This window comes from Fusarium fujikuroi, chromosome FFUJ_chr05, assembly GCF_900079805.1.
Source record: "Fusarium fujikuroi IMI 58289 draft genome, chromosome FFUJ_chr05".
NCBI classification, from domain to species: Eukaryota; Fungi; Ascomycota; class Sordariomycetes; order Hypocreales; family Nectriaceae; genus Fusarium; species Fusarium fujikuroi.
Window position 1 is genome coordinate 2,840,333 of NC_036626.1, and position 18,993 is coordinate 2,859,325.

Sequence of the window (18,993 nt, forward strand, 5' to 3'; positions counted from 1 at the left end):
GTGGAAGAAAACAAACACAGCCTACAGGCCTCAGGTCGGCACTGCTCGTTTATTAGTAGGTAGGGAGGCACCGTCTATGAAACTTGCCAATTCTCGGCCCATCAGGGCCTCCACCGCGTCGCCTTCATCAGAATGTGCCTAGTAGGAGAGCAGAGAACAATACCTGCCAGATGTTCGCTAGAGGTATATATGAGCCCATGATAATAGGTAATCTGCTGGTTGAGATCCATTATTCAGTCAGACGTACTCAAGAAACGGCAGTAGAGGCCGAAGCTTCAATAGAAGAGTGATATTGTGAAATAGAATCGCTGTACATTAGAACTGAAGCAACGGCAAGAGTTAGGTATAAGTGGGTTCCTCAAACCAGACACTGCTCGCACCTGCCGCCAGCAGCCGAGCAAAATGCCAACCCTTTCCTGGGATAAGACTTTCACTTGGCTCTCACTTTCCGAATCGTGACCTTCTCTTCATCGCCAAGTTCCCATCCAACCTTGTCCTTCTCTTTCAGCTCATTCCACTTGCGACCAGTAGCAAACTCCAAGAAGGGCAGATCCACGTTGAAGTACGACCTTGAAAAGCATTTCAGGGTGTGAAGTCTCAAATCGTCGTCGGCCCACTCCATCAGCTTTAAGCAGTGTCGGCTGACTTGCTTCTTCGAGAACTGCCATGAGACATAGTCGTCGTGTGCCAGCGCCTTGAGTATCCGGTCCAGTTTCTTGTTCCTGATGTTGAAGTCTTGTCTGATGAAATATGCCTCGGTCAAGTCCCTACGCCGACATGCGGCATCCAACATGAAGTAACCGGCGATTTCCTCTATCTCACTATGAACCATAGGTGTCCATATAGCCATGTATCGGAGAAGGTGTAGAATCGCCGGGTGATAAGATTCAGGATGCTTAGCGAGAATGGACAGGCGGATAGAGAAGATGTATGCTTGGATCGAGAAGAGATCGGCTCTTTTTGTAGCCACCAAACCTTCTCGGAGCTTTCTCAATGCCATGAGGACATCCTGCAGAGATCTAGTATTGTCAGGGTCCTCAATAGCTGCCAACATAGAAGTTGATGGTCCACTAGACGGGATGATAGCACGGAGGGCTTTCAGAGTGCCACTCAGGGCAGACGGTGCAGGCGATGCGGCAGCATTAGCGGAATCTGATTCGGGAGTTTGAGAAAAACTACCAGCATTTGTAGCTGAAGTTTCAGGGGCCGGTGTCAAAGACGACACTGCTGCAGAAGTTGCCGTGGAAGACGGTTTGTATCCAGGTGGAGGTCTGGTGTATGATGTTGCAGGAGTTGGATCAACTGCTCGTATATCCAGAGCTTCGAAACACCGTAAAATTGAGTCCTTATCACCGGCTTCTGTGCAGAAAGCAAGGAAACGTGAAATTATCTGATTATAATACCACTCCTGTGTCTTGGGGTTGAGTAAGCTGCCTCTCGTCAGCTCGTCTCTTGTCTTATGGGAAGTGATCAATCTCCCGTGTCTATTAGATAACATTCACCGTCTAGTACGCACCTGTCATCACCCTTAGAAGGAAGACCAATACTTTGTAGCGGGTCCTGCTCGACAGGTTTCAATCTCCCCCAGGGGCCTGATGGCATCCTGTTACCTCGACCTCGACGGGCCATATCGGGCACAAATGAGCTGCCCTTGGTATCAGAAAGGAACTTTGACTGAAAATCCAATGCCTTAAGCCTCCAGTTAACAGAACTGAGAGCCTTGTCGGCAGCGCGGAGCACAGAGTCTTATCGACTACAAAAGAGGATAAATGAAGTCAGTTGCTGTGAAGACATGAGGTTGACAGTGGGGTAGCTTTCAAGGACCCCGCGATCCACTCACTGTTGGTTCCTGCGTCAGTCTCAGCTTACCACCTCATGGTGAGAGGTTGGAAGGCTAAAAGACTTGATTGTGCCTTGAATAATATGGGAATGTTATTATCTCAAGCGACTACCTTAGGTAGGGGCGAGGCTATCTAAGCGATAACCTAGAAAGGCTAATATATTTTCTCTCCTCTGTTGTCCCATCGAAGATTCAATTAATTGCTGGGCGGCGCACAGTACCAATCTTATACCGAAAAGGATAATAGGTAACTACTACAGGGCGGTGGGCTCAGACAAATCTCTAATCAGAACTAAATCACTAAATTAAAAAGTGCTACTTCTAAAAGTCTTGCTATGTGCGCATCCTTTTACGTGGGTATCATTATCGCCAGAAAGCCTTTCTTCCTATCTGCTTCCCTAGCCACCGCCATTCCAACACGCCATACATCCCATGTCATGTTCTCTTCTCATCCATGGATGCGGTCGGCTAGTGTCACCTTGTCCCAGTTCTTGGGTCCCGCGGCCTCATACTTGCCAGACTTGGAGATTACTCGCCCAAGGCCCTGGTGGATCTCGGCCTGGAAAGGTCCGAATGGGCACTTCTCACCATCAATGCTGATATAGCCATCCTCTTGATCCCGAGGAATGATGCGGTAAGCTGAGATCTTCTTGTAGGTGACATGAGGGTTGTCAAAAAGTTTCTCAGCTTCAACATCAAGAAGGACCTTGATAGCTGTGAAAAAAGGCAGATCACCATCAATAGTGACGAGGTCCATCAAACCATCCGAGATAAGAGAGGCAGCGAAGAAGGGAGCATCGGGTGACATGTAAGCCATCTATGACAGTCAGTATTATTCCAAATGTAGGGGCTACTTTGATTACTCACGTTACCGGCGTAGAATGTGCCAACCTTGTCATAGGGGATCAGCTCCCATCCTTCGGGGAGATCATCTTGGATCGTGCCATACTTTAACGGCGGCAACCCTGCATCCTCAGCCACAGGGTCTGCATCAAGCTTCTTAGCTAGATGATTCAGGCTCGTGGAGCTCGCGTGATGTTTGTAATGAGCCTTGACATCGCTTTTGTCTTCAATCTCCACCTTGACAGCCAGATCAAAGGGATAACACTTCTTCTTAAACATGCGCTGAACAACACCGACCTCGAAACGCGCACTGCCCATCCATCGCATATGTTCTGTGCCAAGATCACACTCGGCTATGAGGCCGAGCGTCTGGGAGAGGAACGAAATGATGCGGTTGTGACCACTAGTGACTGATACCAAGTCCATCGGGGTCACGACACCCTTGATGATGGCAAGGGCAGCGAAAGAAGGTCGATGAGATCCGTACAAGTTGCAAGAGAATGCGTTTCCCGAGCCACAAGGGATATGGCTGACAGGCATCGTAGAAAGCGCTCTGGCAGCATCAGGTCGCTTAGCAAGACCGTTGAAAATCTCGTGTGGCGTTCCATCACCGGAACATGCCATGATAGTATCGTATCTGGACAGGTCGGCGTTTTGCGCCAGTTCAACGGCTTCTCCACCGTGCTTCAATATCACGGGGTCAATCTGCATCTTTGCCGCCTGGAAGAGCGGCTTCACCTCAGTCTCCCACTGTTTGATAGCACCACCGGGACCGGAGTTCGGGTTTATCAGCACGTAGGCGCGTTTCTGAGACTGCGCATCACCGTAGGCGCGTGTCATGAGGGTCTTGACGAAGATCTCGGCTGGTGTACCGCTGGTCGACTCGTCGTCCTTGGCAAGCGTGAAGACCCATTTCTTAGGTTTGATCAATGTCTTCGAAGCGTGATGAGCATAGTCGATTATGATCTGGTCGTTGGAGAGCTCAGCCCAAAGGACGTTGTAGAAGGGTATGCTATTGTTGGGAGCGGATTCTGTAGAGAAGCATGATCAGTAAGTCTTTGCATGTTGTCTCGTATCACAGTTTTGAATGCTTACTGCCAGAGAAAGGAGCACAGGAGGAGCGAGTTGACTTATTTGCAGCAGGGTCTGTTAAAGATCAGTCGAGGGCTTGGCGTCATTGTCTTCTCCAAAAGATCCGCACCGTTGAGCTCCAGTTCGTCAATTCCAATGGTCAACTTCTTCTTGTCCTCCAAGAGGAGCAACATTCCAATGCCTTCGTCCATTTTTCGATCAATATCCGTGTTTATTGAAGCTGATGTCAGCCAGCGAGCTTATCGATTGTGTTTTATATCGAACAGCTTAAAACGCTAAGGGGCAAAGTGCAAGGGTTAGTTCGATCGTCGCGATTATGATAAATTGATCGTGTACAGAAGCAACAGATTTGAGAAAAAAAATCGAGAAAATGAAGGACTGGGGCAGCTCGCTCTGGCGACATAAAAAAGGGAAGACCAAAGTCCAAAGCCTCTGATAACGAGCATGTGTTTTGGAATGTTTCCGCAAGGAGTTGCTTCTTAGGATCAATCGGATTACGCGGGTGCCCGTTGAGCCTAGGCTGTTGATCTGCGGGGGGGTCGCATCCGAGATTACAGACCTAAAGCCCCTGTAAATGCTTGCATTCGCGATGGGCTGGCTGGGCTGGCCAGGTCCCTAAAGAAGTCAATTGCGCGGGCACCTGCTGGCAGCTGACAGTCAGAACCAATAGTGAGTGCCAACCTACAGTGCCTGAGTCCCTGTCGTGCTGCCCGGAGTGTAAGACTCGGTGGGGCTAGGTATTGTAACTGCCAGGCTGTGCCGCGGTAAGACAACCAGAGATAGTCACCAACTCCACACTAGCTTCAGTATTCGGGGGCCGCGGAGCCACGAGATATCTTGAAGACGTCGATTTGACTTCGACACAAGGAATGATTGCCCTTTACGAGCTTACCTCAGATTTGTCATCACGTTTGATGTAACTAAGATCTCAGTTCCCCAGAGATTAACGGCTTCTTCTTGTTTAGCCAATGTACTCGACCAATGAGGCTGATAGCGGCATGCTTGTTCTACACGATGGATCGATGCTTTAACTTTTCCCCATGTTCCCAAAACTCCATTTCTCCCGCCATCTTCGGAGTCATTCCTTGCGCCAGACTTTCCTTCCTTCTCCTTCCTTAACCCTTTTCTAACCTGAAGTGGAACACCTCGGAATCGCAGCCTCGGTTACATGCATCTATACGGCCAATGTCATTCAGCATCATCATCTCATGTGCTTAACCCCCACAAACTTTTTAAGTATCAGCAAGTCAGAAAGTAAGCAACGCCCCTTTATGCAAGTCTTGTCACGTCAGGGAACTTCTCCTGGGCCGCCTTCATGTATGCTTCCACCTGAGAACTCCTCCAGCCCTTGAGCACCTCAAGACCCTTGATGGCGTCCTCATAGGTTACATCAGGGATATCCAAGATGCCAGAGACGGCCTCCTCACTCTTAGCCTTGTCTTGGCCCAGTACTCTGTGTGCCTTGATGGCGGAGAGGACGTGTCTAGGGCTACCCTTGTTGGCAGCAAGGAACTCGTCGTTGAACTTGACGAGATCCGTGGAAGGATCCACTGCCTTGAACTCAGTCTTCAGCACCTCTAGAACCTTAAGCTCAATGTCGGTCGCAGTCTTCAATAGTTGAGCGAACGCTACAGTATGTTCATGCACCCTGGGTGACTTGGGGTCAAGTGCTAGGGCAGCTGTGAGACAGCGTAGGGCGAGAATGTACTTCTCTGTAAGAGGAACCGGATCAGTAAATAAATAGTTAACAAACTTGGCCATCCATGGCATTAAACTTACTGCGGCGCATATAGACCTCGAAGCCAGCGAATTGGGCGTTGATGTTCTTGGGGCTGAATTGTAGTAAGGGGTCAACGAACTTCATGGCATCCCCGAGAGGGTCGGTGGTTTCGGCGAGTTTCAGTCCGAATGGATCGTCGTCCTGCTTTTTGACTTCCCCATCCTTATCCTTGCCCTTGTTAGGGTCTTGCTTGGCTTGTAACTCGGCAGCCTCTTTTTCGAGGCGCTGCTGCTCCTTTCTAGCCTTCTTGGCGGCCTTCTTCTTGGCCAGAGCATCCTCAGCGTCCTCTCCATCGGCGCCATTGACACCATTTGCGGAAGGCTTATCGGCCAATTTGAGGTAAACTTCAATCGCATCCAGAGCAGCTCTTGAGAAAAAGGGATGATCACGGACATGGTCTTCCCATCGCATCATATCGATGTAGGCTCGGATCTGGCCCTTGCGCAGAGAGAAGCTGTGGAAATCGAACTGGTCCTCCTGCCACACCTCAAAGATGTTAAAGATTTGCTGGAATCGCTTGAGAGCAAGGGCAATATTGCCTTGGCGAGCATATGCCTCGCCGTCTTCTGTCAAGAACCAGACACTCTGCATATCCAAAAGATCCGCCAAGGGACCGCCAACAGTTTCTGCACGAGTGAAAAGGCCGACAGTCTTGAGAGCCTTATCGTTTTCGTTGTTGCGAAGCTGGTACTTGGCTGCCTTTGTGTTAATGTATCTATCCTTAAGATCGAGCTTCCTGGCTCGATCCATTGCCTTGGAGGCTTCTTGTATGTTTCCGCCATGCTTGATGATTCGTGCCTTAGTCATGGCAAAATCAACGCTCTTGGGGTCCTTCTCAATCGCCTTCTCGACGTACTCCATGGCTTTTGTCAAGTCACGGCTGAGATGGTAGTTGTAGTGCTGTGCGAGGTAGTACAGTGCTGCCGCTTCTCCTTTATCCTTGCTTTCCGAATCAGCACCCTGCGAGTTCAAATAGTTCTCGGCCAGTTCACGGAGGGTGTCCTTTTTGAATGAGTCGGAGTAAAGATGCTTCAAATTAGCAAAGGTTGATGGCACTCCCTTGTTAAGCATCAACGTCAAATAGGCCTCAGCAGCCTGCCTGAAGTCGTCGCCTATTGACGAGTTAGTACTGGTGGCTGGCTAGTGTCTTGGTCGGGTTTACCTGACAAAAAGTCCAGCGGCAACCGGCGCGCAGCATCGCAACGGGGGGACTTCTCCGCATACTCGTCGTAAATAGCCTGACGAGCCTTGGAATCGTCCTCTGATACCTCCATGACCTCCAAGAGCTTCTGGTAGTATACAGGGTGCTCCGAGTTGCGGTCAAGGAGAGCCCGGTAGGCCTTGGCAGCTTCCTCCTTCTTGTCCAACTTGTGAAGATACTCGGCGCGAGCCTCCATGACAGCCAATCGATCGAGATTTTGCTTGGCAGCCGTATTGAGATGCTCAAGCGCACGCTCGTAGTCTCCTTGCTCCGCAATTAGAGAGTTCTTGTACATAATTGCTTCTGAGTGCTCATTGTCGAATTTCGAGGGCTTCGCCTTCAGAGTTTCCTCATATGTATTCATGACCTTCTCGGCCTCAGCAGGGTTTCCTGAAAGGTGGTGAGCAATGGCGAGCGCAGTCCAGCTTTGGCGCAATTGAGGTCGGGCCTGGAGCATGGCGGTTCGACTTTGGATGTATCCTTGATAGTCGCGGCATTGAATTTGCAGAATAGCCAGATCGCGCTGAATTTGCGCTGACTCAGGCTCTAGTCGCAGAGCAAACTTGTACGCCTTGATGGCCTCCTCGAAATTCTTGTTTGCGCGGTGCAGTAGGCCATACACGTGCCAGCAGATGTGCGACTTCATATCCATGGTCAAGGCTTCCTTTCCCAATGCAAAGGCTTCTTCTGTCTTTCCCTGGGAGTTCAAAATCAAGGCCTTCATCGCAGTGGTGTCTCCATGTTTCGGATGCTTCTTGAGAATAAGCTCGGCCGACTTGAGACCACGCTTGTATTGCTTGTCCTCATAGTATCGAATAACGGAGCGGAAGAGCGAGGCCTCCTTGGAGGCAAGAGGTTGCGGCATCGTGATTATAGGGAGCAATTTTTGTCTTCGGAGCGTAAAGAAACCCGTAAAGAAGACCGTAAAGAAGTCGTGAGCTAGTTAATTGCGGCCGTCGTCCGTTGTCGGCGAGGATTACAAGCTCCAAGCAGGATCGAATGAGGGGTGCGTGGGAGAGGGGGAGGAAAAGGTACAGAGAAGCTTTGGCGATACAAAAACCTCGTCAGGAGATGATGACAGGAGGGCAAAGAAGGGTAAAGAGGCGGCTTCCCTGACCGGCGGTTGTGGAGAGATGTCGTGTAGAGCTCAAGGTGCTGTACCATACGACTTAGGGTCAAAATGATGTGGACAGGAATTGCTACGGTAGACCGGCAATTTCTCGGAGGTCGCCTGTGGTGGGTTGCTGAGTTATGAGGAGTTGGTGGTTTTGGAGGGGCAGTTTAGGATCCATGACAGCATGGAAGCCTCATGAGTGTTGGCAAAGAATATGATGCTGAATAAATATTTTCATGAGAACAGCGCAATATCACATACAGACTGTATATTCATTGAGAAATAAGCATCAAAACGGCAGATCTTTCTTGGTATCTAAGTAAAGTTCTGGCACACAGGGCATGCACGCTACACCAAAGCTTAAGACGTCTATACTAAATGATGAAAGGATTCAGGGAAGTCAGCATACAATCAGAATGGCTCTATGAAGGGTTTATGATGAAGATATCTAGGTAAGCTAGCACAAGATTATCCGAGGGGCTCTTTGAGGATCATATATTACTTTTATACAAGAGGCGTTAATATCGTACAGCAAGTCTCTATCCTTTAGTCCTTCTCTTGCAGGTTTCATACTCCAATGGTCGTTGGAGGATCTGAGTGGTGTTTCGTGATATCATAAATTATACATTCACTTTCAAGTTTTTGGCCTTCCTCCATTTGCTGATTGTGTCCTCCCAGTTTTCAAAAGGATCGCCACCGCATCGTTGCTGTACGACCTCCCACGTCCTATGTCGTACGATACCCTCTACGCCTCTCTCTTGTCTTACAAGCGAAGCCAGGCGCTCAGTACGTGCTTCACGTGGGAAGAATCTACCGGAATACGGATCTAATCGTTCATCGACTGTTCTATCGCGGTCTTGTTCTTTCTCTAGTTCCCTGACAGTTCGGTCCGGGTCATCAGGGTCCGGGCTTGCAGCTACAAAAGCGCAGTAATTCAGTACTTCAGTCCGGGTCTCCCATGAAGGAAACAGCACTCTCTCCTTGAAATCCAAGCATGGCCGAGGATCAATCTGTTTTGAGGTTGGTCTTGGGGCGCGTTGCGATGTGGACGAGGGATCAAATCCGGATCGAGACGGCGTCACAAGTGCATTGAGATTCTGTGTGATTGAATCATCGATGGAAGATCTTGAAAGTCGAAGAAAGTCTGAAAATAAAAGAAAAGAGTAAAACAGTCAGTCGAATATTCGAACAGCCAGTACTTTGAACTCGAACATACCTCGCAAAGTGCCATACGAGAAACAGAATTGTGGAGTAAGCTGATGCTGTGTAGATGGTTGAGTCATGTTATTCTTCGGCCGCGAGGAGCTCTGTTTCTGAGCATCCGTCGAACCGTTCCAGAGTATCCCGGCCAGAATGGGCGGATGTTAAAGTTCAGCTGATTAGAAATTCGAAATAGTTGCTAGCGTAGTAAGCCAGGGAAGTGGCTCGCAACGAATCTGAAACAGGGTCGAGTAGAGTCGAGTCGCGTTAGTCGTAAGAAAAATATTGTGAGTGATGGTTGGTTCTATCTCGACTTCAGTGACGCAACTAGAGAGTTAGCCAGAGCTAAGGTCCGGCTGCTTGTACCCGGAAAGTCCGGATAAACTCTGGCTCCGCTGACCACTGGATCCTTGCAGAGATCCCCCAGCTTGATGCTGGTAGTCCCGATCCATCACTGCACGGCAGAAGGCCCCAGGATATCAAGAGAAAGTTTAGGAGAGACTAGACTTTGAATGCGAGACATTCTAAGTCAAGCTAGTTACAACTATGGTTGCTCGTAGTCTCGAGCAGTATCTGAAGCTCTTTTTTTTGAATCCGCAACTCTTACACTTATCCTTCACTTCTTGTGTGGGTTCTCCTGGAAACAAGCTGACTGGCTTTTGCTCCATCTCATGGGGCTGAAACAAGCTGAGTGAGGGCAATTTACTACTGAACTCTTGATGCACGTCCCGGGTCAAGGCGAGAAGCCAGGAACCCGGGTGACGCCAAGGTGGGCATTTTCAGGGCGAGGCACAGATTTTCGCTCTACAAATCCAGGGTCTGCATCTTCTGAATCAGCCTACGACAAACTAATCGGCATTGCTCTTTTTCGCCCGCTGAAGCAAGTTGCCACCGCCGAATGGAGCCGCGCTACGCTTGTAAATGGGTGGATGGTTATCGCATAGCTCACCGGGCAGACGGGTTTCCGAAGATCCAGTTTCGGCGATGGATTGCGCGGGCAGACGAGGCGCCATTTAAGCATTGACATTCTAATGCCTTCGACGCCTCACCGTTTGGGCGTTGCGTGCAATCCTCCGACGGGGCAGTCCCTGAGCAGGGCTGATTGAACATGATAATCAAGACTGCACTGGATCTCAGGTCCTCAACAGACTCGGTCACATTTCTTCAGCCAGGGATCTGTCTAGCGGCTTTACTTCCCCATAAGGTTAAAAGGCTTCGAGACTCCGTAACTGCCAGATTGGACAAAAGACGCAAAGAGAGCGACTCACGAACCTGCAGATGCAGACGCCACCGTTGAGACCCCATCTGCCGGCTCAAGCACCAACGCATCCTATTTGTCGCCGTCCTGGGTATTGATCAACCAGTTCCCAGGCAGTTGGGTGGCTTGTCGGTTGCGCTAGATCCAACGACCAGGACAGGACAGGACCAACTGCCACGCACCTAACGCTAGGAATCACCATCCATGGAAGGATGTTGGCTTAATTGCAGGCTACAGTAGGGCACGGCTTGTTTCCGGGCTAGAAGCCGACTCGCTCTGTTTCTTCGGAACCTCTTTAGCCTCTTGTGACTGTACTCTGTGGATTGCATGGTCTCAATATGTGACGACGGTGTGCAGCAAATAGAGCCCGCGCCGTCGTCACTCTCCTGCGCTGAGTCGATTTGAGTTGAGGCTTCAACTCTTCCTTTTGCTTTGCTTTGCTGCGTAGCGCACGAATTTCAGCACGGCCAAGGCGAAAGAAAGCACGGGCTTGGTCCGCTCTCTGCAGGAACCGCAAGCTTACGGAAGTATTTGCAGCTGTCAAATCGTACATTACCCCCCGAGTTTCCTGCTCGAGTCTGATCTCGTTTGGTGGCTTGTACTACTTTGGCATTTCTAAGTCGACCAACTGCCACCAAATTTTGTTCTTCTCCAAGGATGGATCAACTTCAGAGTCGGGTCGAGAAGGCAGACCTGCAGGATTTGATTGACATATGCGAGCAACTTTCTGAGGAGTGTAGGGGTATCTCTAATTGTCTCAATACCAGCCCAGTTACGTTGGCTTCGCTCGCCAAGGAGTGTCGCGCGATCACAAATGCGCTTGACAGGTTGCACGAACTCAGCCGGTCGATTGAAGGTGGCACAGAAAGTGTTCGGGCATCAAACAACGAATTCGTCTATTCCGTTTCCAAGGATGTGCATGAGCTGAGGGCAGCACTGAAGCGCATAAAGGGTCCAGATAGGGACAGCGGCATTCACCTCAGCGAACCGCAGCTTATCATTGTCTGGAACGAAGCAGCATTGAAAGAGTACCTTGCGCGGCTGCGCACTCACCAAGCGTCTCTCCATACCCTCCTCAACGCTGCGACACGGCAAGTAACCTTCTTTTCTAGGTGCACTGGTTCAAGGCTAACTCTTAGTAGTGCCGGTTATAACTTCGGGGAAAATGACAACAGGAGGCGTGTGATTGAGCCAGATATTGGAGTAGATGAGGCACTACGGAGCCTTGCTCGAAAGTTCACAGCGCCAAACCAACAATCTGTCGTGTTACCTAGAGTCAGCGACTCTGCCGAGATTCAAGTCCTACTTGATACCCTTGTACCACCACCAGGAGTCAATTACGTGCGAACCAAGGATGCCGCAAATGAACTGCACAACGCCATTGAACGGAGCGATGAGACAGCTGTCTTTCACATCCTTCTCGAACGCGCAGACCCCAACATAATGTTGGCTGGTTCAATGCTCTCCCCGCTGCATCGTGCTTTCGACAAAGGCCATATGCTAATCGCTGCTTTTCTCATTGTCGCTGGCGCAGATGTTGACGAGCCAACTACTGATGGTCATACAGCATTGATGAGAGGGATCAGGTGCGGATTTTCGGAACAATTTGCGACTCTTGTGATTCACATGAAAGCCCGCGTCAATGCTATCGATAACGATGGGTGCTCAGCCCTACACCTCTCGGCTGCTTCAGATGTCGTCGACGATGAAACGCTCCCAGTTCTCATCGATGCAGGCGCCGAAGTCAACCTTGTCGATTATGATGGCCAGACACCACTTCTCGTGGCAATTCAGCATAGCCGCTGGTCCGCGGCAACAAAGCTCGTACAAGCTGGTGCAGATCTAGAGGTGCGATTACCAGATGGGAAGACAGCACTCCACATGGCTATCGCAATGCGCAACCAAGAGTTCTCCCAGGTGTTGATATCTCGAGGAGCAAACGTTGATCGCGTACTCCGCGAGCATACTCCCCTCACAATGGCCATCAACTCTCGTTGCACAGCTATCACCGCTGTTCTTCTAGATAGCGGTGCAGACCCAAATCTGCCTAGCCGCAACGGAAACACACCTTTACTGGCAGCAGCATCCACAGGACATGACGAAACTGTGCGATATCTCATCGCCCATGGAGCCGATCCAGCAGCCACTCAAGGACACTCTGGATATTCAGCGATGCATATGGCGGCCCACAAGGACAAACCTCACATCCTGCAGCTGTTGTTTGATGCAGGCGCACCCGTTGATATCTTGGATAAGACAGGCGAAACTCCTCTCCTCGTGGCAGCCAAGCTTGGCAATGCGCAAAGCATCTTTCGCTTGATCAGACTCGGTGCTGATGTGGAGCGAGTTGGGCCGGACGGGATGAGCATTCTCTCTCACGCAGTCAAGATGGGCGATGTTGACCTTGTCACGGCACTCCTAGAGCTGGGGGCGGGTATGCAGGTGTCATCCATGTTCCCTTCGAAGGGTAGTAAAGAATACCTAGTACCTGAGCCACAGACGACACCGATTCACGTCGCCGCTCAGCACGCACGAGACGAGATCATACTGCGGCTTGTGTCCTATGGCGCCTCCCTCGAGAGCACCATCTTCCCTGGTCGGACACCTCTCTCCGTTGCTGCATCTCATGGGCACATCTTAACAGTCAGGTTGCTTCTTCGGCTCGGTGCAAATACGCACGCTTTAACAACACATGGTGATACGATTCTCTTCCAGGCATCGGCAAACCAAGCAACCCTTAAGCTCTTGCTACAGCAGGGAATTGACGTGAACCATCAGAACGATCGGGGCGCTACAGCCCTTCACTACGCGGCTCTTCGCGGGCACATCGGGGGTGTGAGGATGTTGCTTGAGAAGGGTGCTCGACAGTACCACGCAAACGCGGTGTGGGATGCCTGGGAGGACAGAGACGGAACTGGAGGTTATCGACAGGGCACACCAGCTGGCATGGCCATGCAAAGAGGTCTGGACAAGGTCGCGGAGTTAATTGAGGGATGGAAGTATAATTGACTTTGGTGTAATACTCGGCGATAAGGTTATGATTTCATGGATGGAGTAATGGCTGGACGGCGGAACTGTATCCCTGTATTTACTATGGGTTTGGGTTTGGGCTCGATGAGATACCACAAAAGAATTGTTATAATTTGGCGAGATAGTATTCATGTTTAGTGTTTGTTTGTAACATGCATTATTTATGACTACTTGCATCAGCCGTGAACAAAAGCCGCGAGCGGAGTGTAAGTCATGTATCGTCGAATGCTGTGCACGTTGATATAAACCCATGCATAGTCCTCTATATCCGGATCCACGTGCTGCGCTGTGCAATAGCTAAGCTTTTCCGCCCTAGCAATGTCCCATGTCCATTACCTAAAGCGAGAGGCAGCTGAGTGACAGTTACGGATACGAAAAGTCATGAAATGCGAAATTACTTACTGCAACGACGGCAAACTACCGCGCCGTTCGAACGGGTTTCAAAAAAAAAAAAAAGAAGAAAAAAATGACGTGATGGTGAGATTAATTAACTACCTAGGTAATCAATTGATAAATTGCCATCAGTCGTGAGCAGGACCTCTCGGCCTAACCACTAACAAGCTATTGGTGCATACGAATACGGGACGTCATGACGGCGTTCAAGTGTTGACGTAATAGGCACGAGTGATGATGGGCGAGGCAGTGCTCAACGGAAGAGTTGATGATGGACGCCTCTCAATTCTACTACTGGCAAGGTTATGATGAGTTGTGCTGTCTATAGGTCTCGTGATCTGCAGCCAAGAAAGCAATAGAAGCTCAACATTTGGCCAATGTAATCTCTTCTTCATCATATTCTTTCTTGTCTTGTATCCCTTTCAGTTTTGAAGCCTAGTCCCACTTCACTTCTACAAGACGGCTAGCTCAATCAAATTCACCGTTACAAGATCTCGCCAAGCTTGGAGCCCTTATTTATATCCAACACTTGAATTGCGCTGCCTCCGTCATTGATAATAAATAGCAGGCCCCAATCGAGCCCTTCATCTGCAGTGTATCACCCAGCCCAGGCCGGCCCCGCGTGCTCCATCTTGTCTGGCTCGTCCTGAGCTTTTAGCTGTCCCCCCCCCTGCTTCTACAACCCCGCAATCCGCAATCGGCCCCTCGTCAACTGCTACGCTACTGCTACTGTACACGAGACCGCCTTCAAAATCTCCTGTCCCGTCGCAAACCCTCCCTTTTCACTCCTCGAATTTTCTACACACGGCGCAAATAAACAATCATGTCCTCTTCTACAGCCCCAGCCGCTCAGGCCAACAGCGGCAGCTGGTCCGCCTTCCTCAAGGTAGATATAGATGTCTAACTCCATGCTTTTGCATGCTTGGAGCGATTCGTATTTGGGTGATGACAGTAGCTGACCTCGTCTTTGCGACGTGCTCTAATAGTCCATCGCTTCCTTCAATGGCGATCTATCTTCTCTCACCGCGCCTCCCTTCATCCTGTCCTCTCAGTCTCTCACCGAATTCTCTGCGTACTGGGCTACGCACCCTCCCGTCCTGACCGCCCCAGCTGTCGAGTCTGATCCCGCCAAGCGAACTATGCTCGTCCTCAAGTGGTTCCTCTCGACTCTGAAACACCAGTACGCCAGCCGAAGTGAGCAGTTTGGAAACGAAAAGAAGCCTCTGAACCCTTTCTTGGGTGAGCTTTTCCTCGGTACCTGGTCCGACGAAGCTGGCGAGACCACCCTTGTCTCAGAGCAGGTCAGCCACCATCCTCCTGCTACCGCCTACTGCATCCGCAACGACAAGACTGGTATCGAGCTTGAGGGTTATAATGCTCAGAAGGCCACTTTCAAGAGCACCATCATTGTCAAGCAGATCGGCCACGCTGTCCTACGAGTTCCTCTTCCTTCTGGAGAGATCGAATCGTACCTCATTACCCTCCCTGGTCTCCATATCGAGGGTCTGATCTTTGGTGCTCCTTTTGTCGAGCTTGATGGCTCAAGCCACATCACTAGTTCCAGTGGCTTCACTGCCAAGATTGACTACAGCGGCAAGGGGTGGCTCTCAGGAAAGAAGAACACCATCGTCGCCAGCGTCTATCCTACGGGCAAGGAGAAGGATGTTCTTTACAATGTCACTGGCCAGTGGAACAAGGCCCTCGAGATCTACTCAGGACCTGCCAAATCTAACTCCAAGTCGACTCTTGTGAGCACCTACGACGCCGTCAACACTGCTCAGACTGAGCTCAAGGTTGCCCCTATCGATCAACAACACCCTCTCGAGTCCCGACGCGCCTGGTCTCGCGTTGCTGATGCTATCCAGAAGGGTGACATGGACACCACAGGTGCTGAGAAGGGTAAGATTGAGAATGCCCAGCGTAACATGCGCACCAAGGAGAAGTCTGAGGGGCGAACCTGGGACCGTCAGTACTTCACCGCTGTGGAGGGTCGAGACTCTGTCCTCGAGCAGCTCGGCATGCTCGTTGGTGTACCTACTGATGGAGAGGCTGATAAGACTGGTGGTCTCTGGCGATTCGACAAGACCAAGGCTGATGCTCGCGCTGCCCAGCAGCTCTCGGAGGATGCTATAGCCCAGTTGGAGAAGGAGCTTCTTGGTCGATAGGCACGCCAAACAAGATACCAAAGCAAGATGAGAAATAGGAACGGGAAATGGTGATTGTGCAGTGCATAACACACAAATCACCAAGATCATGCGTGTAAAGGTGCAAAGTTAAACCAAAAGAGACGGGCATGGACATGGGTTAGAATACACGGCGCTCGGTAAATGTTCTCTGGTACAAGAGGCATTCCGCGACGAACCACGGGAGACTCACACGGTTGGTTTGTATAATAATTAACAGGCTATATATGTTCTACGATTAATGACATGATTTTTTCATGTTTTCTAAGTTGGTATCTAGTCATCCACATCCAGAAGTCGCATTGTTGCAAGACCCTATATCAATTTACCGGCCTAAAGTCGTTTCTACCTTGAAATCACATATTTCCATTGTAGTACAGAACACTCAGGCTGTTTGTACGTCGTCAATTTTTTTCTTCATTAATTTTACTACTTTCGTCGCCTCGTAACGCCCCTGCAACTAAACACTGCTATGTTGTGTCGGAACCAAGGTGAGGGCATTTTCTAAATCCCTCTTTTTCTTTTCCAAACGATACTTATGAATTGTGCCGCAGTTGGGATATCATTAGAACCAGTTATCGTCTCTTATCGATATTTATAGCTGGTTGGCAGTGTTGAAGTCCTGGAGAGCCTCGGCAACACGCTTGGACATGGTCTTCTCACCCTCACGGACCCAGACACGGGGCTAGACATAGCGTTAGTACATTATGATACATATACAGTGATGCGGTGAGAACTTACGTCGAAGTACTTCTTGTTGGGCTTGTCCTCGCCATCGGGGTTGCCGACGGTGGTGTTGACGTACTCGCGCTTGTTGACCATGTAGTCTCGGATACCGGAGCAGTAAGCGAACTGCATGTCAGTGTCGACGTTAACCTTGACAACACCGAAGCCAATGGCGTCAAGGTACTCCTTCTTGGAGGAGCCGGAGCCACCGTGGAAGACGAAGAAGACGGGCTTGTCGTTGTCGGACTTGAGGGCCTCCTTGACGTGAGCCTGGTGCTTGCCGAGAAGCTCGGGGTGGAGCTTGACGTTGCCGGGCTTGTAAACACCGTGGACATTACCGAAGCCAGCGGCGATAGAGAAATAGGGGGAGATGGGGGAGAGAGTGTTGTAGATGTTGAGGATATCCTCCGGCTGGGTGTAGAGAGAGTTGTTGTCAACATCCTCGTTGTTGACACCATCCTCCTCACCACCGGTGATACCAATCTCCATCTCGAGCCACTGCTTCATGGGGGCAGCGCGCTTGAGGTACTTGGCGGTGGTCTCAATGTTCCACTCGACGGGCTCCTCAGAGAGGTCGATCATGTGAGAGGAGAAGAGGGGCTCGCCCTTCTCCTTGAAGTAAGCCTCGTCGGCATCGAGCATGCCATCGAGCCAAGGGAGAAGCTTCTTGGCGCAGTGGTCGGTGTGAAGGACGACGGGGATGCCGTAGGTGGGAGCGAGCGAGCGGACGTAGTGGGCAGCGGCGATAGAGCCAGCAATGGAAGCGGCCTGGTCGGTGTTGCTCACACCCTGGAGAGTGCGTCAGTATATTGATGCGAATGGAAAATTTGTTGGGGAACATACCTTGCCAGCGAAGTAGGCGGCACCACCCTGAGAGAACTGGAGGATGACGGGAGCCTTGTTGTCGCGGGCGGCCTCGAGGGCAGCAACGACGGTGGAGGAGGAGGTGACGTTCTATGATATTTGTGTTAGTTGCGACGGTTTGCGTTGTTTTTTAACGGTTGAGACATACAATGGCGGGAATGGCGAACTTGTGCTCGCGAGCGTACTCGAAGAGTCGGAGCACATCGTCACCAACGATGACACCAGTCTTGCGGCTAAGGACTTCTTGGACACCCATTGTTGCTGTTTATGAAGCTTAGGTTGAATAGAAGATTTAGGTTGAGATGAAAAATGTAGAAGAAAAAAAGTCTATTGAGCAAGAAAGTCTGTCAGTTATGAATGAAGAGGAGCAGAGCAATGACGAAGGAGGGGGTATAGCGGGGTTTTCAATCCCACTCTGTTTGATCGTTATCGATAAATAAAGCCAAAAAAAAACAGAACACGGCAAGGGGTAGCTACAGTGGCAGTTACGGCGTTTTGGAGGGGCAGGGAGGGGCAATTCTGACGCTCTTGCCGAGAGATGCTCTGTGCGGGCCAGAATGAGTTCATCAGATTGAGGCCATGAGCTGTTTACAACATCCAACAGCTGTGTCGGTGAGGCATAAAGAGAGGCCATGATAAGACCGCGGATCTTTTTCTCATCTCGCCAGGAACGCTCGTCTAATGCATCTTGCAGCATGCTGCTCCTCGATTGGCGAGAACGGAGATACGTCGCGAATCGTCTGATACTGACGGGCCGTGAATTGAGTTCCGTGAGGCTTTAGAACTGTGGAATGGGCTGAGACTGTTGGACGATTCACCGCGCCATCCAGTGAGACGATTGAGATTGTCGCCTCATCAGGAAACGCTCAATCTTGTTCACCGCACACCTCAACCCATTTCAGGCTCTCGAGTCTCAGGTCCCCTACGGCTGCTCCGATTCCCGGTGGCTCTCCGGTGGCTCCGCGGCCGATATGTTTTCTCTGGCCTTCTCTCGGCCTCTGCGCTACTGTCTCTTCCTCTCACGACTCTTGACTCTATCATGTTGTCCACCTCGTCTCCGCTATAGGACAGCCCGGTTCACACATCCTCGTCAGACCAAGACTTTGTCCAGAAAATCGCTCCCCCAGCAAGCTCACTCGAGGTAGCTAGCGGGAGCTCTCTGACGTTGTTGAGCGTCTGCTCGGTGGTAAAGTGGGGGCGCCGACACAGCGGTGCCGTTGGAGAGCAAATACAGTGGATGGGATTGGGCTCGGTAGGTGACAGTGGAGAGTAATGCGACTTACACACTTTTGGCAGTTAGACAGGCGACCCAGCGATGATGTCGGTAATGACGAGAGTGGAAAGAACTGTCAGGATTCAAAGATGAAAAACATCAGCATGGAGGGAGGGAGGGAGGGGCAGCCGACTTATATGATGTCTCCCGTCCTAAGCATCCTCTCCTCTGTGCCGAGAGCTATTCCTACCGCAGC

At 50.6% G+C, this 18,993-nt stretch overlaps 7 protein-coding genes; 2 read left to right on the forward strand and 5 right to left on the reverse strand.

Annotated features, from left to right (window-relative positions):
- Positions 1-430: 430 nt before the first annotated feature.
- FFUJ_07625 (uncharacterized protein) lies at positions 431-1,629 on the reverse strand (the record flags this gene model as incomplete). XM_023577899.1 has 2 exons in its annotated part: positions 431-1,430; positions 1,517-1,629. 2 exons carry the CDS (start codon positions 1,627-1,629, stop codon positions 431-433), a joined length of 1,113 nt encoding a protein of 370 aa, XP_023430888.1.
- Positions 1,630-2,288: 659 nt separating this feature from the next.
- Positions 2,289-3,966, reverse strand: FFUJ_07626 (probable sphingolipid long chain base kinase; the record flags this gene model as incomplete). XM_023577900.1 has 4 exons in its annotated part: positions 2,289-2,657; positions 2,708-3,714; positions 3,779-3,829; positions 3,885-3,966. The coding sequence occupies 4 exons, from the start codon at positions 3,964-3,966 to the stop codon at positions 2,289-2,291; spliced, it is 1,509 nt and encodes a 502-aa protein (XP_023430889.1).
- Positions 3,967-5,044: 1,078 nt separating this feature from the next.
- On the reverse strand, positions 5,045-7,621 carry FFUJ_07627 (related to acetyltransferase 1; the record flags this gene model as incomplete). XM_023577901.1 has 3 exons in its annotated part: positions 5,045-5,487; positions 5,555-6,667; positions 6,718-7,621. The coding sequence occupies 3 exons, from the start codon at positions 7,619-7,621 to the stop codon at positions 5,045-5,047; spliced, it is 2,460 nt and encodes an 819-aa protein (XP_023430890.1).
- Positions 7,622-8,490: 869 nt separating this feature from the next.
- FFUJ_07628 (related to caffeine-induced death protein Cid2) lies at positions 8,491-9,153 on the reverse strand (the record flags this gene model as incomplete). XM_023577902.1 has 2 exons in its annotated part: positions 8,491-9,014; positions 9,087-9,153. The coding sequence occupies 2 exons, from the start codon at positions 9,151-9,153 to the stop codon at positions 8,491-8,493; spliced, it is 591 nt and encodes a 196-aa protein (XP_023430891.1).
- A 1,832-nt stretch (positions 9,154-10,985) lies between these two features.
- Positions 10,986-13,337, forward strand: FFUJ_07629 (related to ankyrin 3; the record flags this gene model as incomplete). Its single annotated transcript, XM_023577903.1, has 1 exon — positions 10,986-13,337. The coding sequence occupies one exon, from the start codon at positions 10,986-10,988 to the stop codon at positions 13,335-13,337; it is 2,352 nt and encodes a 783-aa protein (XP_023430892.1).
- Positions 13,338-14,574: 1,237 nt separating this feature from the next.
- Positions 14,575-15,916, forward strand: FFUJ_07630 (probable KES1-involved in ergosterol biosynthesis; the record flags this gene model as incomplete). XM_023577904.1 has 2 exons in its annotated part: positions 14,575-14,637; positions 14,738-15,916. The coding sequence occupies 2 exons, from the start codon at positions 14,575-14,577 to the stop codon at positions 15,914-15,916; spliced, it is 1,242 nt and encodes a 413-aa protein (XP_023430893.1).
- Positions 15,917-16,529: 613 nt separating this feature from the next.
- FFUJ_07631 (probable FBA1-fructose-bisphosphate aldolase) lies at positions 16,530-17,780 on the reverse strand (the record flags this gene model as incomplete). XM_023577905.1 has 4 exons in its annotated part: positions 16,530-16,619; positions 16,676-17,449; positions 17,504-17,614; positions 17,673-17,780. The coding sequence occupies 4 exons, from the start codon at positions 17,778-17,780 to the stop codon at positions 16,530-16,532; spliced, it is 1,083 nt and encodes a 360-aa protein (XP_023430894.1).
- Between the last annotated feature and the right edge of the window lie 1,213 nt (positions 17,781-18,993).